This window comes from Labrus bergylta, chromosome 9, assembly GCF_963930695.1.
Source record: "Labrus bergylta chromosome 9, fLabBer1.1, whole genome shotgun sequence".
In the NCBI taxonomy this organism is placed as follows: domain Eukaryota; kingdom Metazoa; phylum Chordata; class Actinopteri; order Labriformes; family Labridae; genus Labrus; species Labrus bergylta.
The window spans coordinates 25697935-25724309 of NC_089203.1; the positions used below are offsets into that span (position 1 = coordinate 25697935).

At 39.8% G+C, this 26375-nt stretch overlaps 3 protein-coding genes across 4 annotated transcripts; 1 reads left to right on the forward strand and 2 right to left on the reverse strand.

Moving 5' to 3' along the window:
- The first annotated feature begins 567 nt into the window (after nucleotides 1-567).
- Nucleotides 568-5836, forward strand: igfbp7 (insulin-like growth factor binding protein 7). The gene is made up of 5 exons (XM_020660309.2): nucleotides 568-1022; nucleotides 2222-2331; nucleotides 3623-3730; nucleotides 3846-3972; nucleotides 5294-5836. Exons 1-5 carry the CDS (start codon nucleotides 602-604, stop codon nucleotides 5314-5316), a joined length of 789 nt encoding a protein of 262 aa, XP_020515965.1. The 5' UTR covers nucleotides 568-601; the 3' UTR covers nucleotides 5317-5836.
- A 979-nt stretch (nucleotides 5837-6815) lies between these two features.
- polr2b (RNA polymerase II subunit B) lies at nucleotides 6816-19963 on the reverse strand. 2 transcript variants are annotated; one of them, XM_065958426.1, is made up of 25 exons: nucleotides 19859-19963; nucleotides 18657-18729; nucleotides 18154-18304; nucleotides 17924-18036; nucleotides 17615-17834; nucleotides 17300-17458; nucleotides 16438-16602; nucleotides 16151-16347; nucleotides 15877-15996; nucleotides 15000-15186; nucleotides 14760-14903; nucleotides 14441-14580; nucleotides 13529-13640; nucleotides 13077-13231; nucleotides 10922-11120; nucleotides 10592-10760; nucleotides 9809-9905; nucleotides 9600-9694; nucleotides 9183-9433; nucleotides 8950-9039; nucleotides 8164-8271; nucleotides 7942-8055; nucleotides 7659-7819; nucleotides 7356-7551; nucleotides 6816-7009 (listed from the first exon to the last, which is right to left on the reverse strand). In XM_065958426.1, the coding sequence occupies exons 1-25, from the start codon at nucleotides 19875-19877 to the stop codon at nucleotides 6920-6922; spliced, it is 3525 nt and encodes a 1174-aa protein (XP_065814498.1). In that variant the 5' UTR covers nucleotides 19878-19963; the 3' UTR covers nucleotides 6816-6919. The 2 variants fall into 2 exon arrangements, with proteins under 2 accessions (XP_065814498.1, XP_065814499.1); XM_065958427.1 differs by lacking the exon at nucleotides 6816-7009 and adding an exon at nucleotides 7231-7249 and having other exon boundaries at nucleotides 7285-7551.
- A 3623-nt stretch (nucleotides 19964-23586) lies between these two features.
- On the reverse strand, nucleotides 23587-25904 carry LOC110004925 (probable pancreatic secretory proteinase inhibitor). Its single transcript, XM_020660416.3, has 4 exons — nucleotides 25660-25904; nucleotides 25457-25488; nucleotides 24847-24959; nucleotides 23587-23855 (listed from the first exon to the last, which is right to left on the reverse strand). The coding sequence occupies exons 1-4, from the start codon at nucleotides 25709-25711 to the stop codon at nucleotides 23810-23812; spliced, it is 243 nt and encodes an 80-aa protein (XP_020516072.1). The 5' UTR covers nucleotides 25712-25904; the 3' UTR covers nucleotides 23587-23809.
- Nucleotides 25905-26375: the final 471 nt, after the last annotated feature.

Here is a 26375-nt window from a genome sequence, read left to right on the forward strand (position 1 = left end):
TTTAAAAAGTAGATGAAGTTTAACAGTTTTTAACTGGTGATGTCATGTTGAGTGTCTGGACGCTCACTGTGTGTAAAGAAACAAGAACAATTTAAATCCCTACAGTTCAAACAGAAAATCACCTTTTTATTGCACCAGTAGCCTAGTGGTTATTGTGGCGGCCCTGGTTCGAATCCTCTGTCCTATCTCTAGAATAAAGGTATAAAAAGACCAAAAAAATACATTTTAAAAATCAGTGATCAAAGTGATCAAAAATATTAAATATTTTAATAAATTGATATGAAACCATCAGACATTAAATAGGCTACAAATCTAATTAAATGAAATATCTTATTAGGGATAATAAAATGTTTTTATATATATTATTGGTGTTATTTCAGTATAAGTAATCCGCCAGTAAAGCTTCTTTCTCAAACTGTAACAGAAAAATGTTTTCAAAAGTTATTTTTTAATAACCATTTATATATATAGTGAGAGCAGCTCTGGGCTCAGTAGAGGGGTCGGAGGGTCGGAGACAGTCCACATAGGGGGGCGGAGTCAGTCAGTCTCTTTAAAAAGGCTCACAGTCTGAGTTCAGGGCTCAGACCAGCAGACCGTAGTCATGATGAAGACTTTAATCTGTGTTTTTCCGCTCCTCTCTCTCCTCTCGGGGGTCTCGGCAGCTGCGGGATGTGGACCATGTGATCCGGATCAGTGTGCTCCTCTCCCGGCGGACGGCTGCCCCGCAGGCACTCTGATGGATTCCTGCAGCTGCTGCTCCGTCTGCGCAGCCGCCGAGGGGGAGCTGTGCGGGGGGCGACGCACTGCAGCCCGCCGCTGTGGACCCGGTCTGGAGTGTTTGAAAAGCAACGAGGACAAAAAGAACAAACTGGGAGTCTGCACCTGTAAGAGCAACTACGAAGTGTGCGGCTCCGACGGGGTGACATACAAGACCGGCTGCGCACTGAAGCGCGCCAGCCTGACAGCCGGGACCGAGGGGAATCCACCAATCACTGTGCAGAACAAAGGACGCTGCGCTGCAGGTGAGAAGGAGATGCACGGTACACACAGGTGAGAGGGAGACACACAGGTGAGAGAGTGAGACACACAGATGAGAGAGTGAGACACACAGGTGAGAGGGAGAGACACAGGTGAGAGAGAGACACACAGATGAGAGAGAGACACACAGATGAGAGAGAGACACACAGGTGAAAGAGTGAGACACACAGGTGAAAGAGTGAGACACACAGGTGAGAGAGTGAGACACACAGATGAGAGAGGGAGGCACACAGGTGAGAGAGAGACACACAGGTGAGAGGGAGGCACACAGGTGAGAGGGAGGCACATAAATCAGTGCTTTACCTCTCTGTATCTTGGTAAAGCTGTTCGTCACTTTGTTTTCTCCTTTCTAGATCTTGCTTGTTTCTTGTTTGTTTTGTAGTTAGTCTCATATGGCGCATTGGACAAAAGGTGAGAGTGAGACACATGTGAGAGTGAGACACATGTGAGAGTGAGACACATGTGAGAGTGAGACACATGTCAGAGTGAGACACTTGTTTTGTTTCTTTGAGCTACTTTGATTGTTTTTTTCTTCTGGGCTCTTCTATCTGAGTCTTAAGGCCAGTACTCCAGCCCTGCCCAACTTTAATAATTATTATTTTACTATTATTTATTTTACTATTATTATTAATATTATACAAGTTATATGTCACAGTTTTAACCACATAGATGTTTTCATCACTAATCATTAATATATGTGTAGGCTTTTATATACTATTCTATAAATATGTTTGAGTTATAAATATATGTGTGATTTATATACTGTATAACTCTTTATATGAGTGTTTTATATATTAAAATATAAATAAATGAGTGTTTTATATATAACTCTGTCTGTTGTTAAATTTGCTGTGTTGACAGACGGTCGTGTTTAAACAGATTAATCCGACATGAAGCTCTTTGACTCGCTGACAGTAACTCACACTGAGTGATGATGATCCTCCTTCATCCCTTTTAAAAACACTGAATTCTTTCTACATGGAAAAACCCCCCTGAGCGCGCTCAGACCGAACTGAATTCCACAGAGGTCACAGAGGATTTTCTGTCTCCGGCAGATTCCTGCGACCTGTTGCATCCTGTTTCACATTCATGTGGAAACTTCCCCTCATCCAAACTTAATTATCTCTGATTTTACTGACAGTCACGAACACCTCTCTCTCTCTATTTACCCGTCTGTCTGCAGCTCCGGTCATCGTCACTCCTCCAGGTGAGGTCTACAACGTGAGCGGCTCTCAGGTGTACCTGAGCTGCGAGGCGGTGGGCGTGCCCACACCTGTGCTGACCTGGAAGAAGGTGAGTCATATCAATTAATCTTAGCACTAATTTAAACTGAATGTTATCTGCAAACAAAAAGAGCAGCTCTATACTGTTCTCTTTGGTAAATGATATATAAAGACTCAACATTAATCCACCGTGAGCACAGACCTTAGAAAAGTAACAACGGCGAGGAACAACTTCCTTTAACAGGCAGAAACCTCGAGCAGAACCAGACTCATGTTGAACAGCCATCTGCTCAGACTGTTAGGTTGGAGAGGGGATGGAGGGAAGGACAGAGCAGGATGGAGACAAACAGTGCAAGAACAACAAAAACAACAGCAGGTTGCTGTTATAAAAACAATAATAACAACAATAATAACAGTTACACAAAAAGACCAGAGTACAGTGAGGAGATGCAGAAATACAATATATAACACAATGTGGTTATTTCGATAAAGAAGAGGTTGATGAAAGTACAATGTGAATGAAATGTTCAATTATAAAATGATTTCTGGGCTGCATTTCCTCGGGGTCCTGCCCTTTCCTGTTTGACTCACCTCCTGTTTGCCTTACTTCCTGTTTCCTGTTGGCTGTTTGAAGAAACAATAGGGGTTAGGTGGGTTGTTCTCAGAGTGGTCAGTACACAGTCGGGGTAAGGAAGGAGTCAGCTGGAAGTGAATCTTAGAATAGTTTGAAGTGTAACTGCTGAAAACTTGAAGTGCAATCATTTTGAGTTTTTTTCAGAAATTCTTCAGATAGATTCATAAAACCAAACAATCAGTGAATTTAAATCCCTGTTTCCACCAAGCGGTCCGGTTCAGTTTGGTACGGTACGGTACCCCTTTATTGGCGTTTGCACCGCAAAAAGTTGGGAATGGTACCAAAATAAGGGATCCGTACCGTCCTACTTCTTTGGTACCCTTCTGTTGGGGTGCCGAGGGAACTGATCTGAACCTAAAGGGTCCCTTTTGTTTACTGAGTCCTGTTCTTCACCGGGCTACACTGTGTTGGGCTGCTATGATGTCGCTTTATTTCATAGCTGATGCGGGTATCTCCATCTGGCTCACACTCCACTTACTAAATAAGAGTATGGTTGGCTGTGGAAACACAAGCAAAATCAGGTTCTACTGTACCGAACTGAACCAAGCTGAACTGAACCACACCGGACCTAATAATAATCTGTGACAACCTGGCCAATCAGAGGCTGCATGTCCTGCGTCACCAAAACTGATGTAAAGACAGTGGTGATGATGGTGATGATGGTGATGATGGTGATGATGGTGATGATGATGGTGATGATGATGGTAATGGTGGGGTCTTCCTTCAGGTCATCAATGGAAGGAGGAGGATGGAGCTCCTTCCTGGAGACAGAGACAACCTGGCGATTCAGACGAGAGGTGGACCTGAAAAACATGAAGTGACCGGCTGGGTTCTGGTCAGTCTCATCATTTGAACAAATACTACTTTAAATACACACACACACACACACACACACACACACACACACACACACACACACACACAAACTATTTTACATTTTGTATCTTTAGATTTCTCCTCTGACCAAAGAAGAAGAGGGCTCATATGAATGTCACGCCACCAACACTAAAGGAGAAGCTTCAGCTATCGGAACCATCCACCTGGTCGAGTCCCTCGATGACATCACTGTCAAGAAAGGTAACTATGTCAACAATAACAATATATACTATATACATATATATATATATATATATACTATAGATAACACGACAAACAGCGAGATAAACACAACTAAACAACAAAAGAAACACAGCAAATACAAAAACTAATGGCACAACAAACACTAATCAACTCAACAGAAGTACAACAGAGCAAGTTAACAACATGACAACAAAAATGAAGATCAAATAAATGAAACTCATCCAACTAACAGCTCCTGTTTCTGTGGTTTCATTCTCAAAATGTGACCTTTAAATCTATATCTAACATACTGAAACTTCCTTCAGGTGTTCTCAGGTATCATCAGTGGGTGGCTGAACACATGTTAACAAAATTAATTTGTTGTTTCAGTTTTTAATGATGACATAACAGTTTCTGATTAAACAGTTAATCAAACAGGAAATGAAAATGAAAATGAATTGAAAATACACTTAAATAAACATCAAGTGATAAATGAGCTAGAAGAAAAAAATAAATAGATTAAAAAAATAATTCGAAATAAAAAAAATGTAAAAGAAAATAATAAAAAATGGATCAAAAAGTTTAAAGGAACAAAACTTGTAGTCTGTTTCCATGGAGAGCTTCGACAGCTAAAAAATGTAAAAAATGTTAAAACCTGAACAACACGAGTTAAAATATGAGTTATTATTTGAGAATCTGATGATGTAATCTTGCAACAGCATCCTTTTCTGCACATCATCCAAAGTCCTTAATAAACTTCAATACATCCAAAACTCTGCTGCACGCCTCCTCACCCGAACACGTGAACACATCATCCCTGTCCTGCAAAATCTCCACTGGCTCCCTGTCCCTTCCCGTATCCAATTCAAAATCCTTCTCCTCACACATAAAGCCCTTAACCACCAGGCCCCCTCCTACCTCACGGCTCTCCTTCACCCTCACACTCCTGCACGCAGCCTCCGTTCCTCAAAAGCCAACCTCCTATCTCCCCCTCTTAGAACCAAGCACCGAACCTGTGGGGACAGAGCCTTCTCCATAGCTGCCCCCCTCCCTCTGGAACTCACTCCCCACACACATTCAACACTGCACCGACCCTCCTACTTTCAAATCACTTATCAAAACTCACCTCTTTAAACAAGCTTTTAATGTATGATGCATTTCCTGTTTTCTGTAGTTTTACCTTTATTGTTGTTATCTTTATGATTTGTGTGTAATGTTGCAACATCTGTTAGTCTGTCCTGACTGTGCTGTTCTTTCTGTTTTTAACTATTGTACAGTGTCTTTGAGTTTTTGAAAAGCGCTTATAAATAAAATGTATTATTATTAATCTTCTTTTCAGTGATGAAGGAGGATGAGCTGTGAACAGCTGATCACAGATCCAAGGAGACGATCAGCTGATCGGAGCAGATGATTTTCAACAGCTGAAGAGTTTTTTTATTTGTTGTTCTGAATAAAAATAAGTTTCAATTTAAGTCTTTCAATGGTTAATTTTAATTCACAAAATATTTGTTTAGTTTTCTTCATAACTAAACTACTAATTCTACGTTTTTATTGTTTTTTCATTTATTTTGGTAGCTCTAGCACCCCTCCCCCACCCATCTATCCCCTGTCCTGAAAGCACCATGTTGCATTGATATAAACTGAGACGCCTGAACACAGCACTTAAATGTTTGATGTTTGCATCGAGGACTTCAGGGGGCTACACCTTTGTGTTACGACGGCCCCCCCCTCTGTGTTTTTATCTGTAATCACTTTTCTTCAATCTTATTGAAAAGAAATGCTTGTAATTAAAAACCCCTCAGGGGTTCGCCATCACATTCTTTGTTAAACTGAAGAATAATCAATATTTGTGATTTCTGCAGAATAAAGTGATGAGTTGAAAGTTTTGTCTTAATGTGTATCGCAACCGCCTGTCAATCATGTCAGCTATGAATAACACTTATCATTCAGAATATCAAAACGGATGCGATATAAAATAATTAACAGTGTGCCTGAGGAGAATAACTAATCAGACCAATATCATTTCTTTGTACCAGGCAGTAAACATTTTTTTTCTTTTGAACGGGCTGTGTACGTGACTTCCTGTGCTTCTGCAGCCAGCCTCGAGTGGACCCTCCACGGACTGCAGGATTTTCCACTTCTTCGTTTTTCAACACTGGAGAGTTGCAGCTTGCATTGCAACACATGCATATGATCCGGCAGTATAAACATCTGCACAGCTGTAGAATCTTGAACAAGGAATTAAAGTTAATTTAAGAATTGGTTCGGGTCAACAAACTGGTTATTAATACAGAAAAGACAAAATGTACAGTATGATATTAGGCTGAAAATAGCTGAAAAGACCTAGTTTACCCTGAACAGGTACCCGAAGCTAATGTTGATAGTAAAATGTCCTGGAACAGTCAAACTGATCAAATGGTGATAAAAAAATGGGAAGCAGCATGGCTGCTGTAAAGTCCTGCAGGAAGTTCATGCCAAGCTATTTGATTAAACGATTATTCCGAGCTTTAGAGTTATCACAGTTAGATTATTGTTCAGTCATTTGGTCTAACAAAAAAAACAAACTAATCTGAATAGACTGCAAGTAGCACAGAACAAGGCAGCTCGCATTGTTCTTCCCTGCTATGGTAGAACACGGTTAAGTTTAATGAATCGACATTTGACTTTTTGGTTAAATGTGAAAATGTAATAAAATAATGTGTAACAAAATATTGTCAGTAAAGATTTGGAGACTCTAGGAAGACGCTTTACAGAAACGAATGGGGAGCTTAACAAAGCTGTGATTAAACCATGTCACCTATTTGTTTGGTCACCTTTTTATAACCAATAAGAACTCAGAGGAAGAACCACGTGACAGAGGATTAGACAAAGAAAATCAGTTTTTATTCGACTATTACAAAAACAAATTGAGACAACATGTAACTAAAAATATCAAGAAGAAACGCTTCAAACTGGCTGAGCCACTTTATGATGTCATCATACGAGGAGCAATGCTCATCGACATCAACTCCTGGAAAAGAAGCTTACAGGCGTACGGCATCTTGACGAGCGAGATCTGAGGGAGGGAGATAGAGAGAGAGAGAGAGAGTGAGAAAGAGAGAGAGAGGGGAAGAGAGAGGGAGAGAGAGGTAGAGAGTGAGGGAGAGATCGAGGGAGAGAGAGAGGGACAGAGAGAGGGACAGAGAGAGAGAGAGGGAGAGAGAGAGGGACAGAGAGAGGGACAGAGAGAGAGAGAGAGAGAGGTCAAAAAGAGTGAGACAGAGATTGTTTAATCTATAATTATTGATGGTGTTACCTGTGTGTTGTATTTATAATTATTGATGGTGTTACCTGTGTGTTGTATTTATAATTATTGATGGTGTTACCTGTGTGTTGTATTTATAATTATTGACGGAGGTTACCTGGGTCTTATTGCGGCAGCCCCGGCACTCGTAGGTGTGTGTGCGTGTGTTTGCGATGGCCATCAGTCCACACAGGTTACACACGTGAACCTGATACGGGTCGGAAGCCTCAAAAAGACGCTCTCTGAGGAACTGAGCCGCTCCATGAGCGATCTGACAGTCACGCTCCATCTCCCCAAAACGCAGCCCGCCATCACTTAGGGACACAAAGGTGACAGGTGAGACAGATAGAAGGACTCTCAGACAGCTGGGACAGCGGAGTAAGAAAGGTGTTGGACAGATGGAGACAGGTTTGTGGCTCACCGGGATCGACCCTCCATCGGCTGTCTGTTGAGGATCTGGACCGGGCCGCGAGCCCTGGAGTGGATCTTGTCGTCTACCATGTGCTTCAAACGCTGATAATAAGTCGGACCGATGAAGATCTGAGAAGTAAGCTTCCTCCCAGTGAACCCGTTATACAGAACCTGATGAATAATCAACAATCAGTCTGTGATACAGAATCCTTTAAACAATCGGACTCATTATTAAGGTCATGATGTAACATCTGACATCACACTCCTAAAGAAATAGATGCAGGTTTAGTGACCTCATTTCCTCTCAGGTGATATCCGTACTCAGACAGCAGGTTCGACACTTTCTGCACGTTGACGGCGTCGTTGAACGGTGTGGCATCGCCGATCTCACCTTTGTTTGCAGAAACCTGAAACAAACGATTAGTCGTTACTATTACCTGGACGTGTTATTGATTCAAAGTCAGCTGTGTAATGTCATTATTGTTTTGTGTGTGTTAGTATTGATTTATTAATACCTTGCCCTGCAGGCACTCGATCAGATGGCCGACTGTCATTCTGGACGGGATGGCGTGAGGGTTGATGATGATATCAGGTGTGATTCCCTCACACGTAAAGGGCATATCCTACAACACAGAACAGACAGTTACTGACTGTTTCTCACGTCTGATGTTTACTTCCTGTCTGTACTGTATCCTACAGATGTTTACTTCCTGTCTGTACTGTATCCTACAGATGTTTACTTCCTGTCTGTACTGTATCCTACAGATGTTTACCTCCTGTCTGTACTGTATCCCACAGATGTTTACTTCCTGTCTGTACTGTATCCCACAGATGTTTACTTCCTGTCTGTACTGTATCCCTCAGATGTTTACTTCCTGTCTGTACTGTATCCCTCAGATGTTTACTTCCTGTCTGTACTGTATCCCTCAGATGTTTACTTCCTGTCTGTACTGTATCCCACAGATGTTTACTTCCTGTCTGTACTGTATCCTACAGATGTTTACTTCCTGTCTGTACTGTATCCTACAGATGTCTGTACTGTATCCTACAGATGTTTACTTCCTGTCTGTACTGTATCCTACAGATGTCTGTACTGTATCCTACAGATGTTTACTTCCTGTCTGTACTGTATCCTACAGATGTCTGTACTGTATCCTACAGATGTTTACTTCCTGTCTGTACTGTATCCCACAGATGTTTACTTCTTGTTTACCTCTTGTCTGTACTGTATCCCACAGATGTTTACTTCTTGTTTACCTCTTGTCTGTACTGTATCCCACAGATGTTTACTTCTTGTTTACCTCTTGTCTGTACTGTATCCCACAGGTTCCTTTCTGTCCGTGTCGGCTGGCAAATTTGTCTCCAATCTGAGGAATTCGAACTGAGCGAACCTGCAAGAAGAAAGAAAGCTTATCACAAGTTATAAAACATTTTTTTCAGGTGTCATGGTCTGAGGTGTTTCAGTCAGGTGTGTTGTGTGTGTAACGATATATTTGCTCTCTAAGGTGTTCTGCCATGTGTGGCGTCCTCTCACCCTGATCTTGCAGAACTTGTAGCCCTCCTGGTTCAGCGTCACCATCACCTGGTCCACGATACCCGTCTCGCTGGTCCTCAGAAAGGTGCTGCAGTCTCTCTTGGTGTAGCGTCGGTTGGTGCTGTCCAGCTCGTCGTCGTTCTCAGGCAGCGTCACCGTCTTCCCGATGATCACATCCTCACCTGAGACTCTCACACCAGGTGCTATGAGGCCGTCGTCATCCAGCTTGTCGTAGATAGCGTGTCTCATACCTGAGGAAGATTTCAATTTGTTCTCAATCTGGGATGTAAGATAAGCCCCGCCCACAACACACGCCAGAGTGCTGTGACTGGCAACTCATCTTTCACCTGAATGATTGACAGGTGCTTCTATTCTCCAATAGCTAGACTACAGGTGGGTTAGATAATCATTTCTCACCCTGACAGGTTTCACGTGTTGGCTTCTCAAAGATTTCCTCCTGATCGAATCCTTTCTTTGACTCCTGCTCTTTGTACGACCGATAGAACACAGACCTGCAGAGAACCCAGGTTATGTGACAAGTTTCATCACTAACAGGTTACATGACTAACTCGCAGGGTAAATAATTCACAAACTAACTGGTAACATCAGTGAGACGTATTACTGACCTAAAGAAACCTCGATCAACTGCTGAGCGGTTCATGATCACCGAGTCCTCCTGGTTGTAGCCGGTGTAAGAGGCGATTGCTACGATGGAGTTGATACCTGACCAAGAAATCAAATCAACTTTATTTATATAGCACTTTAAACGCAACATTGTTAATCCAAAGTGCTGAACATTGCAGAAACAAAGCATTAAAAAGTAACAGACAAGAAGAACAATAATAAAAAAAGAGAACAAGTGACAGTTAATTGCAGTGTAACACAAGAATAACAGAGCTATGGGTTTTTTGTGCTTGATGGGTTACTGAACATGAAAAGCAATTGAGTAAAAATATGTTCCAAGGCGAGTTTTAAAAACACCAATAGTGGGAGAGAGACGGATGTCTGGGGGAAAAGAGTTCCATAGTTTTGGTGCTGCAATAGAAAAGTTTAGTTAAAGAGCAGACCTGCCTGACAGACAAAGAGCAGGGCATTCAACAAAGCTCAACACACCTTAAACCAGGTGAGTCTGTTTGTGTTCAGGCCCTGAATTCTGACTTACCTGAATTAAAAGGTGAGTTGTAAAAAAGTAACAACCTACTTGATGTCTCTCACATGTCATAAAAAAAACATACAAATTAAGTTTTTCTTGTTGGTAACCTGTGAGATCGAGTACGGTGAGAATGTACAGATGTGTTTTACCTGTGAGGGTTATAAGTACACACTGGTCTGTGTTACCTGTAAGAGCTATCAGCGTGCCCTGTGTTCTACCTGTGCGTAATCAGTCTGACGGGACAGGTGTGTGTTACCTGCAGGCAGCTCTCTGAAGCGCAGATACTCCATGGATCGAGTGGTGACGAGCGGTTTCTGAGGGTAGTACAACACGTGAGCCAGTGTGTCCATCCTGACGTGAAAGTTTGTGATGTAGACACCCATGGCCTGTTTCCCCATAGCAGACTGGTACGTGTTCCTGGGAGACTGATATACAACAGGGGTACAAAGGTGTGGACAGGTGTAAACAGATGCACACAGGTGTATACAGTTAGATTCTGTTTTATAATCTCTTCTGATAACTTCTAAATCTTCACACCTGTGAGGTTAAACCCTGTGATCACATCATTGTTTTTTTTTTTTTTTACCTGGTTGTGATCTGGGAAGGGGATAATTGACGCACACACTCCGAGGATCATTGATGGGTGGATCTCACAATGCGTATAGGTGGAGCAGTAGGCCACACCCTTCTCCTGGAGGTCATCAGGGGTCATGGCGAGCATCACCGTCTCCTCTTCCAGAGTGTCGATGTACTCCACCACACCGCTAGCCACCAAGTCCTGCCAGCTAACCACCACCGAAGACAAACACACAAAAAAAAAAAAACATGATCAAAATCAATGACAAACAAAAGTTATTTATGTTACTACAGTTCCATCAATCCTGGAGGATCCTGCATTAAGGATCGAGTGAAACCAAATCACACACGCGGAGGTCTCGTAGCTATTCCAGGAAAAGTCACATGTGGTTCCAAATAACCCAGAATCAGTCCTGACCACCAGAGGCAACGCTTTGATCGCTGAATGATTTATTCCAACAGTCACAAGTTATCACAAAATACAGACATCAGTTTGTCGATGCAGAAGACTTGGGGAAAAAGACTGCGCCCAGTGGATGGGAAGCTGCTCATGAGGCTGCAGCACAAACATCCTCCAGGAGCGCCGGTCTCAAGGCCACCCATGATTTTGAGACACCTCTTTGTGGAATGGCACTTCACAGATGAGGGCGGCCATCTGCCTGATGGCATATACTATCCAGTTGGAGAAATCACAACCATTATTAGGCCGTGATGACAACACACTGTTTGTTGGACCTATGATTACTCATTGAACTTTCCACATATGGTCTTAAGGCCGGGCCGCACAGACCTGTTGCCCCCCTCACCAGGATCAAACTGTGCCAGCTGTATCAGCTGATTTACATTTACAGACTGACTCCTGAGTAGTATGGGTTCCACCTCTAACATGAAGGACTTATTGAAAAGGCATTGTATGTCTACGATCATAAAAGCAGTCTTTGCCGACAACCCCCTCAGTTCAGCCTGTGTCAAAGGCTTAAGGGGAGGCACACATAAATCCTCCAGCACAAGCAGCAGATCACAAGTTGGAGCTCTTGAGGCTCCTGGGGGGGAAAAGCCTGATAAACCCTCTCATAACATAAGTACTACCAACCTATAGCATCCAACTGTGTTGTTCTCAGATGAGATGTTGCAAGAAAAAAGGGCAGCTATGTGTAACCTCAGGGTAGGAAAAAAAAAAAAGCCATTTTACAGGAGAAGGAATTTCCTCCATATTCTCAAAACTCAACTTTGAAATGATGTAAACACCCTTCCAGCCTAGTGGACACACTTCCTCCACAAACAACAAAAGATATCTCTAAAGAAACAGGTACGACCACCATTGTTACCAATAATACACTAAATTGATGTAAAGTGGCTAAATACATAAACATAAACGAGCGGAGCACACCCAACCAGTAGTGGGATAGCAATGCTGCACTGATGGAGTGTAGGAATAGCAACATGAAGAAAGAGCAAAGCTGCTTGCTGCCCCTGGAGTCAGATTCAAAAAAGGTAACTCCAACAGAACGGTCCGAGGGCTTCCAGCAGCTAACTTCTTAGTAACGTTACTAATATCCAGCACATGTGAAGCGTGAAGTATAAATGAACTGATCCAAGGTTATCAGGGGTCACACATAACTTCTTTGGTATAGCTACTACACCTGTGCATGCCTGATATGACATCACTAAGGACTGAAAGTGTGTTCTACTCTCTCACCTATCCCTGTCTTCCCTTTAGCTGTTGTACAGTCTCACCTGTAGTTGTTCTCTGTCTCACTGTCTCACCTGTAGTTGTTCTCTGTCTCACCTGTAGTTGTTCTCTGTCTCACAGTCTCACCTGTAGTTGTTCTCTGTCTCACCTGTAGTTGTTCTCTGTCTCACCTGTAGTTGTTCTCTGTCTCACCTGTAGTTGTTCTCTGTCTCACCTGTAGTTGTTCTCTGTCTCACCTGTAGTTGTTCTCTGTCTCACCTGTAGTTGTTCTCTGTCTCACTGTCTCCCCTGTAGTTGTTCTCTGTCTCCCCTGTAGTTGTTCTCTGTCTCACCTGTAGTTGTTCTCTGTCTCACCTGTAGTTGTTCTCTGTCTCCCCTGTAGTTGTTCTCTGTCTCACTGTCTCACCTGTAGTTGTTCTCTGTCTCACCTGTAGTTGTTCTCTGTCTCACCTGTAGTTGTTCTCTGTCTCACCTGTAGTTGTTGTACTCGCGCTCTTTCAGCTGGTCGATGTGTCGCCTCTTCAGCAGCAGTTTCTGTTTTTCGACGATCAGCAGCGGCCGACAGATTCGTCCGGCGTCCGTGTAGATTCTGATCTCTCGCTCTCTGATGTCTCTGATCATCGATACCTGAAACGTTCAGAACCAGCAGGACACCTGTTTTCAGGTACTTCAGTATCAAATCCCTCGTGGAGAACACAAACAACCTGCACTTTTTTGACATTCTGCCAGTCAGCTCTTTGTTGAGACGTTTATCTTCAAAAACACAATTAACATTTTTTAAAGTTGAAAAACAAAAATGTTCACTTTGTGTTTTCAGTTCAGAGTTTAGCGTGTGTGGTAGCGTGTTGCTCTGTTGTTTGTGAGTCTGTTAAAGATGGAAAGATCGGGCTGTAAATTTGACGTTGTGTTTCGGTGTTTTGTTACCTCAGACACGATGATGTCCATCTGTCTTCTGAGCTTCCTCAGAGTGTTCATCAGCTGTTCAGGATCTTTGTGGATTCCCACCCAGCAGCCGTTCACAAAGATCTTAGTGGCACTAAAAAAAACACAAATTAATGTTAGGTCAGAGTTTGTGGAGTGAGTTTAACTTGATTAATGAAATATGATAAAACATTTTACACTGTTGTTTTGTATTCTATCATGTAGCAATATGCAGAGATGGAAACATAAAAGAAGTCTGCCACATGTTTCATCAGCGTCACACATTCATTCACCCGGAGCGAAGAGGACCAGACTGAATACTAACTTAATCGTTTGAAGGAGAAATCAAAAGTAGACTGACACAAAACCAGTTGAATTTTCTTAAAGTTCTTTGTGCCATGAGGTGTCATTGATTCTGATTGGTGCTGCTTAATTTAGTGAATTCTATTATAATTGAAAGAGAAGTGGGTTGTGATTATTTGTAATAAAAGCTGGTTGAGAGGGTCAGTGTTCAGATTCATTCCTTAAATTAATTTATTAATTTTATTATTGAATAAATATTAATAATATAAATATTAGTCCAAGCGGTAGGGTGGTGTCCTGTCAGCTTTCATTCTGACAGAAGTGATGCTGCCCCCTGCAGGCCAGTTTGAGACATTACAAATGAATAACAAGCTTAAAAGTATAAGAAAAAAAAAAACGTGTTATTTTCATTACACAATTTCTGAAAAACTCAAACTTTAAATTAAATTGTAGAGATTATTCTAAATTGGTTTAATACTAAAATGAACTGTTGATGTAAAATTGTAAGTAACTGGAAGTGTTTTGTTTGTAAAACATATGAAGAGAAACTACAGCATGTTTTTTGATGTTACTATTTGAAGTGAAAGATAAAATAATAAATGAGAGACGGACTCTGCGATGGCGGCGGGTGAGATCTCCTCCAGGTTCTCCATACTCCACTCCTCCAGAAACTCCAGGATGGGAGATGGCTGAGAGCCCACAGAGATGTACGCCATGAGGGCCAAGTTCTTCACCAGACCGACAGCGTGACCCTGAAACACAGCAAAGTGTTAACGCTGGGATCAGCACACATGTGTTTCTCTCTAAGGCTCTGTGTGTTTTACATTTTCTGCCTCTCTGTGATTTTCTTGCATACATCCATGAGGTCCTCTGTGTATTAAATGTTGCCGGTTTATCTTGTATTTTTTTGTGCTGTTGGTTTTTTATTTACCTCGGGCGTCTCGGCCGGACACACCATCCCCCACAACGTGTTGTGTAACTGTCGGGGTTTCGCCAATTTTCCGTCTCTTCCGATGGGAGAGTTCACTCGACGAAGGTGAGACAGAGTGGAGGCAAAGGTCAGTCGGTTTAACACCTGGAAGCAGACGGATAAAGATGCGGTGAAGTTTTCCCATCATGAAAGCTAAAAACACATGCAGCTGTTGTTTTCACATGGGACAGATGTTCCTACCTGTGACACCCCTGCTCTGGCCTGGTGAGCCTTCTTGACGTCGCCCCAGTTCCCCGTGGCGAGCGAGTACTTGAGTCCGTCAGAGATGATTCTGGTTTTGATGGCGAGCTCCAGGTTGAAGTCTTTCCCCCGATCGATGAACTTCTGAGCGTAGATCCTGATCTCCTTCAGCAGGTTTTTAAACATCCTGAACACAGAAAGAATGAAACGTTATTGTTTATATTTACACAAAACAACATTTATTCACATTATTCATAAAAAAGTGATTGTTTCTATTAACCATACTTTATTGAGGTTGGTTAGATTCTTCACTATGCCCTCACAGGCCAATTTAGTTTAGGCGCCGGTAGCTTAGTGGTTTGTGTGTATGCCCAATGTTCTGAGGCTAAAGTCCTCCAAGCAGGGAGCCCCAGGTTCGAATCCGACCTGGGGCTCCTTTCCCACATGTCATTCCCCGCTCCGTCCCTGATTTCCGACTATCCCATCTCTACAATAAAGACATAAAAATCCCCAAAAATCAAAGACGAATTGAGCTTCAACTAGACCTCGACTAATGAAAAAAAACATGAAGTCACTGTGTGTTCACTACTCAGGACGTTTTAGCTTCTCACTGAATCTGTGAGGTTTGAAGTTTTTGTTTCTCCCTTGCGTTCATATTTCAGACGTCCGAGTTGTGTTCTGTTGCCGATGATGAACACGCCCTATTTCATCACATGGCTGTTTCATAATAAAATCATTTCAACCACATTATTACCGTGGATCTTTTTTTGTGACGGACTTGGCAAGAAATAAAATGTGTTCATTATCTAATTACTTTCTGTTTTCTGTGTACAGGTTGTGACAGGTGTGTGAGGATGTGAGAGTTAAAGACCCCTACCCTCTGAACAGGAAGGCCAATAACGGCCCTGCAAGGTCCAGCCTCTTGTTGCCGTAGTGATCTCTGTCGTCCAACTCCCGTCTGCCGAGAGCCGCAAGCAGCAACCTGTGCACCATGTACCTGTACACATACACACACACACGTAAACATCATGTACTTATACACACGCACACACAAACAAAAACTCACAAGTACACATTCATATACAACAGGTATTAACGTAAGGGTACTTCAGGTTTAAACTTTACTGTAGGGGTATCTCAGGTAGACTCACCCGAGGAAGTAGGCCTTCTTGGTCTCACAGAAGTCGCTGACTCCGACGTGTGGCAGCATCTCTTTCTGCAGAACTTCTTTGGCGTATTTGATTCGGCGCTCCTTCGTCACGCCCGGTTTTGCTCCTCTCGAGCCGATGAAGTTCAGTGCCACGTTCTGCTCCTGGATCACGAACGCTTCATCCAGAGACGGCTTCACCTGGTGACATAGAGGGCGCGGAGAACGCTGCTCGTATGACTTCGACAAAACTCACAGGACACTGGGACACAATCAAGAACCAATAATCACCATCTCCATCATCTCGGGGTCGTCAAAGTCGTAGATGATGTGTTCCAGGATGTCTCTGTCGGACACGAAGCCCAGCGCCCTGAACACGATGATTATGGGAACTTCCTGTCTGATGTACGGCAGCGTGGACACGATCCTCTGACCGATCGCACTCTTCTTCACACCCTGTGGAGACGACCATTACATCAGCAATAAAGTCCTTGAACACTTCTAAATTCACGATGGGTCGGTACAAAGAAGGAAAGTAGTTGTTTTAAATATTATTATCGAATTAAGTCAATCAACTCCTGATTTCCTAAAATGTTCTTCTGAACTGCATGTGTGAGTGAGTGTGTGTGTGTGTGTGTGTGTGTGTGTGTACGCGTGTGTGTGTGTGTGTGTGTGTGTGTGTGTGTGTGTGTGTGTGTGTACGCGTTCTACCTCTTCTTCTACACTCTTAAAGGGGACACGAGGGAGCAGGTTAAGGTGGAGTTATAGTGAAGTAAAAGTGGAATTCAGCACCCCAGAGACTCAAAGGGTGCTGTTGGTGCAGTGGTTAGTGCGGGCGCCCCATGTTTGGAGGCTATGGTCCTCCAAGCAGGCGGCCCAGGTTTGAATTCCACCTGTGGCTCCGTTCCTGCATGTCATTCCCTCCTCACTCTACCTGACTCTATCCACTGTCCTAGCTCTCCACAAAAAGGCACAAAAAGCCCAAAAATACATTTAAAAAAAAGAAGAAGCTGAGACTCAATCTGATTTGATCTCAGGTTATGCATTTTGTTAGAATCCAAAACATTGAAACTCTAACACGTTAATTTTATGAAAAACATGACCTGAAGCTGGATATCATGTTGTTTATTATTTTCTATCCTGGTGGACTCACCTGTCCTCCTCGGGCCATCATGCTGACCCAGATGGTACTGGTGGGACGGGATGAGTTCTCCAAACATGAGCGACACTCGCCCGTGTAGGCATACTTTGAGTCCTTTTTGGCGAACACGTACACTGTGTTGGTGGCCATCTTCTCCTGAGCGATCAGCACCTGAAAACCAACAGAAAACCAGTTTAACCAAGAAAACACCAGGTACTAAAGTTCTTTGTATCTTGTTAAAGACACAGTCGATGTTAGCTAGCTCTCAGATATCTTAACTTCACATTTAAACTCTCTTTGATGTCACACACAGATGTAGAAATTTACCTTTTCGGAGCCATTGATGATAAAATAACCTCCGGGGTCGAGCGGACACTCGTTGAGTTCACACAGGTCACGGTCTGTCAACCCGCTCAGCAGACAGTAGGTGGAGCGAAGCATGATGGGAATTTTACCGATGAAGGTTTTCTGGTGCTGCGTCTGCAGCTGATCCTCGCCCTCCTTTATGATCGTCTTTGTGATGTCAACATACAAGGGGGCTGAGTACCTGAGGGCCAGGTGAGAACAGGTGTAAAGAACAAACAGTGAGGCCCTTTGAGTGGACAGACCAGGTGAGGCAGACCAGGTAAGACCTACGTTAGGTTTCGTAGTCGGGCCTCGTTGGGCATCATGGGGGATGGGGCTCCGTCTCTCTCCCAGTGGGTGGGCTTGGACAGGTAGATCTGCTCAAACTTCAGCAGGTAACGAGGCTGAAACACAGGTCACAATGATGTCACAGTGATGTCATCATTTTAAACTCTACACCTCCCACACAGCCTCAGGTATTTAGATCCAGCCCAGGACCCAGGCCAGATGAGGTTCCTCACCGGTTCCTCCACCTCTCCTGAGGTGTGCTGAGCTTCAGCCTGCAGGTCGATGGGCGGAGCATCCTCCACGATCCTCTGAACCGACATCTGAATGAACTCATCGAACGAGTCCAGCTGCTGCCGCACCAGGCCCTTCTCGTCAAAATAAGAGCTTTGAGAGAGGAAGACATAAATATATAATTAAACTGCTCTGTTATTGTTGTTTATTTTAATACTCGTCTCGTCCACATTCAATCACGCACATCCCCCCATTCTCTCTCTCTCCGCGTGAGTGTATGCGTCTGATGACATTTTATTCATAAAATAGTCGGCACCCTGACATCTTTGTATTCATTAAATGATGATCTCACTTTAACACATCATTGGTTTACTGTGTGATAGAAAAGCTCTGATCTCTATCAAATCTATTAAAGATCAAAAGGTAATGCTTGATGATTAAAGGTTATTATGATGACTCTCTGCAGTCCACTGAAGCAGTTGGTCCATGATCCAGGTGAGTTTACCTGATGACGATCCAGCACGCTTCCTGCCACAGATCTGGAGTGATTTCATCCTCATCTTCATCATATTGATTATCTGACAATGAGAAAAAATAAAAATGAGTGTTGTTATAACTGACCATTACTGATGTCTTCACAGATCAATGTCTGATAATTCAATTGTCGACATTTATTTCAAGTAGCTCTTTTCCCCTGCTGTATTTATTAAAGAATTTATATTATTTTTGCTTTCCTTTGTTGTTTTAAAATGTTTTCAACTCAAGATTTTTTTTCAAAATTGGATTAAAATTAAGTTCAGACAAACACAAAGTGAAACCATCAGAGATCCGTTCCTGAAACATCTGTTATTATATACCTAAATTCAATGTATAATATTAAATACAGGACTGAAACACCTAAATGTAACATAACTTTATTATTATCCTGCAGGAAATTAGATGTGCAGGAGGCAACAAGTCACAACAGACAAATAAAGGTAGAAAATCAGAAACACAGAACACAGATATCAAACCTATGAGTCAGTGTTGATACATAAATATATAATATAACATATAATACTGAAACACTCGTGAGTCAGTGTTTACACATACAGTACAATATTCATTTTAATCCAATTTTGAAAAGTTGAAAACATTTTAAAACAACCAAGGAAAGCAAAAACAATATAAATTAATTAATAAATACAGTCGGGGAAAAGAGTGAACAATTGAATTATCAGACAATGTGAGATACTGTATATAATATATAATATATATAACACGTGTGAGTCGGTGTTGAAACATATAAATGACTGTATCAGTCGTTTTAAATTGCAGTATAAAGTTTACTTAAAGATTACAGAATTCTTTTAAAGTCAGTATCAGAGTTTAACGAGCAGCTGGTTGAGATTGTTCTACTTTATGTTTTTATCTTTTAATAAACAAACAAATCACCACGAAATGATCAACATCAGCTTCTGTTTGAACATCTGTCAGAGGAGGTTGGTGTTTTCTGATGAAGGTAACATTACCTGTGATTTAAAGTTCATATGTTTGTTTACGTTAAACTAACAGTTTGATGAGTTAGCATTAGAGATCAGGTTAGCTTCGTGTTAGCATCTTGTAATTAAACTGTTTTCGGTCTTTGTGTTGTTGTTGTTTTTTTATATATATATATCCACATGTGTGGTGATAAAAGTCCTGCAGATGAAACAGACAGCAGCTCACCTTCGTCTTGGTCGTACATAATTCTGTAATAATTATTAAAAATCAAACAAAGTGTAAACTCCGACACAACGTTACGCTCAGCAGCGCGCCCCGGAACCACACATGCGTCACTTCCGCTCCGTAATGCCTAAGAGATGACGCGCTGCTGCCCTCCTCTGGTTGGACCCCAACACTTCACACATACATAGAATAGAATAGAATATAAAAGAATAGACTAGACTAGAATAGAATAGAATAGAATAGAATAGAATATAATAGAATAACATACAATAGAATAGACTAGAAAAGAATAGACTAGACTAGAATAGATGTTTATTGCCATTTGCACAGGTACAGGACAGTACAGGTACATTGGAATTCTTGTGCGTTTCTCCCTGAGTCAGCTTCTGCAAAAAAAGTTAAAATTATATATGAAATAGAATATCATTATAAGAAAAAAAAGAGGAGAAAAGTAAAAAAAAAGTAAAAGTAAAAATAAATAAGTTGTAGTAACAGCTAAGTGATTTAAAATAAACTGTACAGAAGTTATGCACTGTATTAAAGCAAAGACATAATACAAAAAATAACAAAGGGGAACACTGTACAATGAAATGAAAATATAAATATGTTTTCTTGTCTCTAGCTTTCTACATCTCTTATTGCACCTGAGGTTATTGCACACATATTTTTCACATGATATAATTGCACTGTTTTTTGTTTTTAAGGTTAATACATATACAGATGCAGACCATAGACTGTGCAGACAGATTCTTCTATTATGTGTAGCCTGTTATAATTTTAGGTACAGACCAGTTGAATGAAGGAGTTTTATGACCACTCTGTCAATAGTCAGGATGTGCATTTCAGAATAAAATATATTTTTAAAAGAGAAGGAAGAAAAACTATTATTACTAAGGGAATATTTTCAGATTTTTGGCCAATCTGGGAATACATTTTGTTATCAAGAAATGTCTTAACCAATGCCTGTGTTTGTAAAGGTGTCTAATAACACATAAATATATTCCCTCAATTCTTTTTAATCCCTTCTTAAAACGTTTACAGATTTGCTTTTATGTGACGTCGTCTTCTTAATGTCTTTTCTGACTGGTTTTACTATTTTTTTATCTTCTTTTACTTCTTACTGTCCTTTTATTTATGCTCTTATCTTAACTCCTCTTATGTTTCAACTTGGTAATTTTTTATCTTACTTACTTTGTCTATTTATGTTTTATATTTATATATACTTTTTATTTTTATTAATATTATAGTTTTTGTTTTTGATAATTTAACCACTGGTTTCAATTTCTTTTTCTGCTCTTACCTTCTTATTGCTGTTATCTTTTTATTTACTTTTAGCTCTTTCAGTTTCTTACATCTTTTTAAATCTTTGCTCCTCTTGGTCTCAGCTCGTCTTGTTGGGTTCTTGTGTTCCCTGGGTTCTTTTGATGGTTCTTGTGATGGTTCTTGTGATGGTCGGGTTCTATATGTCTGTTGGGTATCGTGCACTATCCGTTCTTTTCTGTTTAATTGTATTTAATTATTTTTAGTATTTTGCATTTGTTTGTTCTTGCTGTTGTTTATGTTTTTGCTGTTTGTCAAAGCACAGTAAACCTGTGTTTTTAAAAGGTGCTATATAAATAAAGTTATTATTGTTATTATTATTATTATTATTGTTATTATTATTGTTATTATTGTTATTGTTATTGTTATTATTATTATTATTGTTATTATTATTATTATTATATTTTTAAATAAAACTCCCAAAGGAATATCTGTGACCGCTGCTGAAAGTTGGTTACCTGCAAGCTTATTGGTGAAATATGAAAATGTTGACCTCTGCCTTTAATAACTTTAATAAGGGCCATGCCAACTTTTCCTTCTCATTACACATTTTCTTCTGTGTGAAAATTAATATTACCAGGTGCATGTACATTTTAATGTATTTTTCTACTTATTGTTTGCTGTTATCGGTTGTAGTTGGTTGGCTTTGGCAGTTAGTGAGTCTGGAGTGGCAGGCGGCAGACATCTTCAAACCATTGTGTGGATCATGGACAGACACAATACTCCACACTCAGGCTATCAAATAACAATGTTCACCACTCAAAAAGATACTGCAAGATTAATTAACATCTAATATTTAAGTTGTATCTACATTTTAGTTTACAACTTATACTATTTAATGTCACTACATTGATATTTTACATATAATGTTAGAAGTCTGCCATCATCAAACTAATTTACTTTCTAGATAGCTAGCTAACACAAGGTAACCTGGTTAGGTTGTGTACAACTCACCTCAAATGCATCTGAGGGTCACTTCCTTCAATGCTTGCTGACTGTCTCAAGCTAATGTTAAAGTGGCTTGTCTTGGTTTCTCTTGGGCTTTTTGCAGAGATGCAAGCTCAGAAACTCGCAAAGGCAACTTCAAAAGGCTACCCTACTCTGTTTGCATATACAGAAGTAATTAAAAATGTTACAATTATGGAGCTCATGTAGGAGGCACAGCATATCAAAAAAAGGAGATAATACATTTTTTGTACAAAACGACTGTCCAGGTCACCATAAAGTCATCTCATTCAGCAGAGGCTAGGGAAGAGAACCAGCCCGCTGCCGCATATGAACACTTAGATAGATAGATAGATAGATAGATAGATAGATAGATAGATAGATAGATAGATAGATAGATAGATAGATAGATAGATAGATAGATAAATAGATAAATAGATAGATAGATAGATAAATAGATAAATAGATAGATAGATAGATAGATAGATAGATAGATAGATAGATAGATAGATAAATAGATAAATAGATAGATAGATAGATAGATAGATAGATAAATAGATAAATAGATAGATAGATAGATAAATAGATAGATAGATAGATAGATAGATAGATAGATAGATAAATAGATAGATAGATAGATAAATAGATAGATAGATAGATAGATAGATAGATAGATAGATAGATAGATAGATAAATAGATAAATAGATAGATAGATAGATAGATAGATAAATAGATAGATAGATAGATAGATAGATAAATAGATAAATAGATAGATAGATAGATAGATAGATAGATAGATAAATAGATAAATAGATAAATAGATAAATAGATAAATAGATAGATAGATAGATAGATAAATAGATAGATAGATAGATAAATAGATAGATAGATAGATAGATAAATAGATAAATAGATAGATAGATAGATAAATAGATAGATAGATAGATAGATAGATAGATAGATAGATAGATAGATAGATAGATAAATAGATAAATAGATAGATAGATAGATAGATAGATAAATAGATAGATAGATAGATAGATAGATAAATAGATAAATAGATAGATAGATAGATAAATAGATAAATAGATAGATAGATAGATAGATAGATAGATAGATAAATAGATAAATAGATAAATAGATAAATAGATAAATAGATAGATAGATAGATAGATAAATAGATAAATAGATAGTTAGATAGATAGATAGATAGATAGATAAATAGATAGATAGATAGATAGATAGATAGATAGATAGATAAATAGATAAATAGATAGATAGATAGATAGATAGATAAATAGATAGATAGATAGATAGATAGATAGATAAATAGATAAATAGATAGATAGATAGATAAATAGATAAATAGATAGATAGATAGATAGATAGATAAATAGATAAATAGATAGATAGATAGATAGATAGATAAATAGATAAATAGATAGTTAGATAGCGACTCAAGTCAAACTCAAAGAAAAATCAAAATCTTTATTAGTTAAACATGGAAAAAGGTCGTTACAAAATATGAAATGTATGAAACAGCAAAAATATATATATGTCTGAAATATTATGTGTTTGTTTGTGTGTGTGTGTGTGTGTGTGTGTGTGTGTGTGTGTGTGTGTTTAACGGTTACATTTAAAAGTCAAAAATACAGGTGATGATGTCATCCTTAGCAGGGTCACCCTTAGCAGGGTCCATCCGCCACGATCAAAATGTCAGCATTTCTCTCCCTGAAAACAGACAATCAGTGATTAATAATCAATATTATATAATTGTTCCCTAAAAGAACTAATGAATTATTAATCATTCAGAATACATTTCCAGAGTAGATGTCCAGTAGATATCACACTTTAGCACCAGTCTCTCACACCAAAACAAAACTGTCCTGTTGTCCCTTCAATGCACTGCTGCTTCTTTCGTTGGTGGATAGAGTAGATGACATGCGGGAAAGGAGCCACTGGCCGGACTCAAACCCTGGCTGCCCGCTTGGAGGATTGGAGCCTCCATACATCTCTCGTATAGAATGTTAATGTAGGCCTACATATACATCTTTACTGACTACATATTGAACCCTCAGATGTGCATAAACTACACTTTATGAACTGTTTTTTCTAATGCAATGATGTAAAAAATATATCTGTCTTATCGGTATCAGCCCTCAGGAGCAGGTAACTATTGGTGCAATACAATTCATATTGTGCATCCCGAAAAATATTTGACAAACATTGTTTGTGGATTAACATCAGTCAACAGAAGTTATTTTCAGCTGTTAGTCTATTCAGAGACAATTTGAGAGGAAACACTGGAACAAACATTGCATTGAGAAAAATACTTTTCATTCATTTGTCACATTAAGTTAAAGAATCACTTCTGATACAATTCTTTGGTTAGTTCGGACATCAAGTTCTACCAGCTGAGATGAACCTTCAGCTCCTTGGTAACCAAACATTGAGACAAATGTTGTTACAAACTAACTAGTTCACATGTAGGGTTTAGTGTTGACTTTACACCATAAACTAAGACTTACAGGACACTGAGCTGGTTTCATTTTGAACATCAGTTTAGATTAGTCTATTTTGATTGATCACAGTTATACCCCAACATACCCTCATCTGATAGTGATCAATAGGTCGCAGAGTTCCACAGTTTAAACATTTAAAATACAAAAAGTATTAATTTGAACTGATAAATGGGTCAGACTATTGACACATCAGCACTCACAGTCTTTGGACACACAGAGAACACTCGTTTGGATATGTGACGCCGTCGCTGCCGCACACCGGAGAGTAGTTCAGGGGACATGCCTGAGCCACGCTCATCCCCACACAGGAAGGCTGAAACAACAATAATATGTCAAACAACAACAACAACCAACAATACAGTAAGATAGGACAAGCAACACAACAAAAAAGAACAACACAAGATCAACAATAACATAAAAAAGCAACAAACATAATTAAACAAACAAACAAAAGAACAACAATAAACACCAGAATACAACAAAAGAAAAAAACAGAAGACGATACCGAACCAAACGACAACAATGCAATGACAAAAAGATGGAGTAGATGTTACATCAGTTCTCCGATGTTTAAATAATGAATATTTATGAAGTACAGATTGTGTTAGAGACCATATAGGTCCAGCTTCTACGGATATTTCATATTTCATGACCTATACATTTAATTTGAGGAATTATTGACTGAAAATTGTCCTCTTTTTAAATTACTAAAATACTTAAACATTGCTTAACTAGTTGTAAAGAAGTGACTTAAACATTAAACATGTTCATCTTGTAAAATAGAGTTTGTTGGATGTTTTTGTTTCTTACCCTCCTGTAGACTCTGGATTTATCCTCAGCATCTGACGAAAAACAGAAAACGTTGAGTCAGTGACTCCTGAATGTGTTCACAGGTTATGACGACCCAACAACAACAGCCAAATAAATCACTGTACTGTTTATGAATAATTTGAGACACTGCTTGTACACCTGACACCTTTTATACACCTGACACTCTGTTTCCCCAGTCTTACCTGCATAGAGGAAAACAGCGGCACAGACGAGAAGGAGAGTCTTGACAAACATCTTGGATGAAAACTCTGAGTCAGATGAAGCCAAAAAGAAAGGCAGAATGTATTAGAGAGGAGGCTAAGCCTGTATATTTTCTAGCGTCTGATGTGTCTGTTTGCAGCTCCGCTAAATGTGTGAAGTTTTTGTAGCTGTGTTGTTGTCGTTGGCCCTGGGTTGTCACAAGGATGACGGGCTCTGTGTTATTGTCTGAGAAAATGTGACCTGATGTTGTTGTGACGGCAGCTGCTCTCTTTTGTCAGGACCTTAATCTGGGGATCAACATTCTGCAGCCCTGAAATATCGCTGACTCGGCCAACAGGAAGAGGAGTCACCCAGACTGAAAAACAACTTCTGAAAAGATAAACAAGATACACAAGATAGAACATGCAACACTGCTGCTTGATAAGAAATGAATACAGATTGATCAAAGTAAACTTGATTTAATGAAACTCAACATTTTTTATATATAAAAATCTGAAAACACTCACAAGACACAAGACGAGACAAAATGTCAATAAAAAGTGTTAGAATTGAGGTTTAGATTAACATTTAAATATGTGTATGTAATTTATTTTTGCTTGTGTAACATTGTAGCACTTACTACTATCCCGGGTTTGTTTGTGTTAGCAATAAGTTTCAGTTCACATCAAAGCATAAATTAACTTAAAGCAAACACACA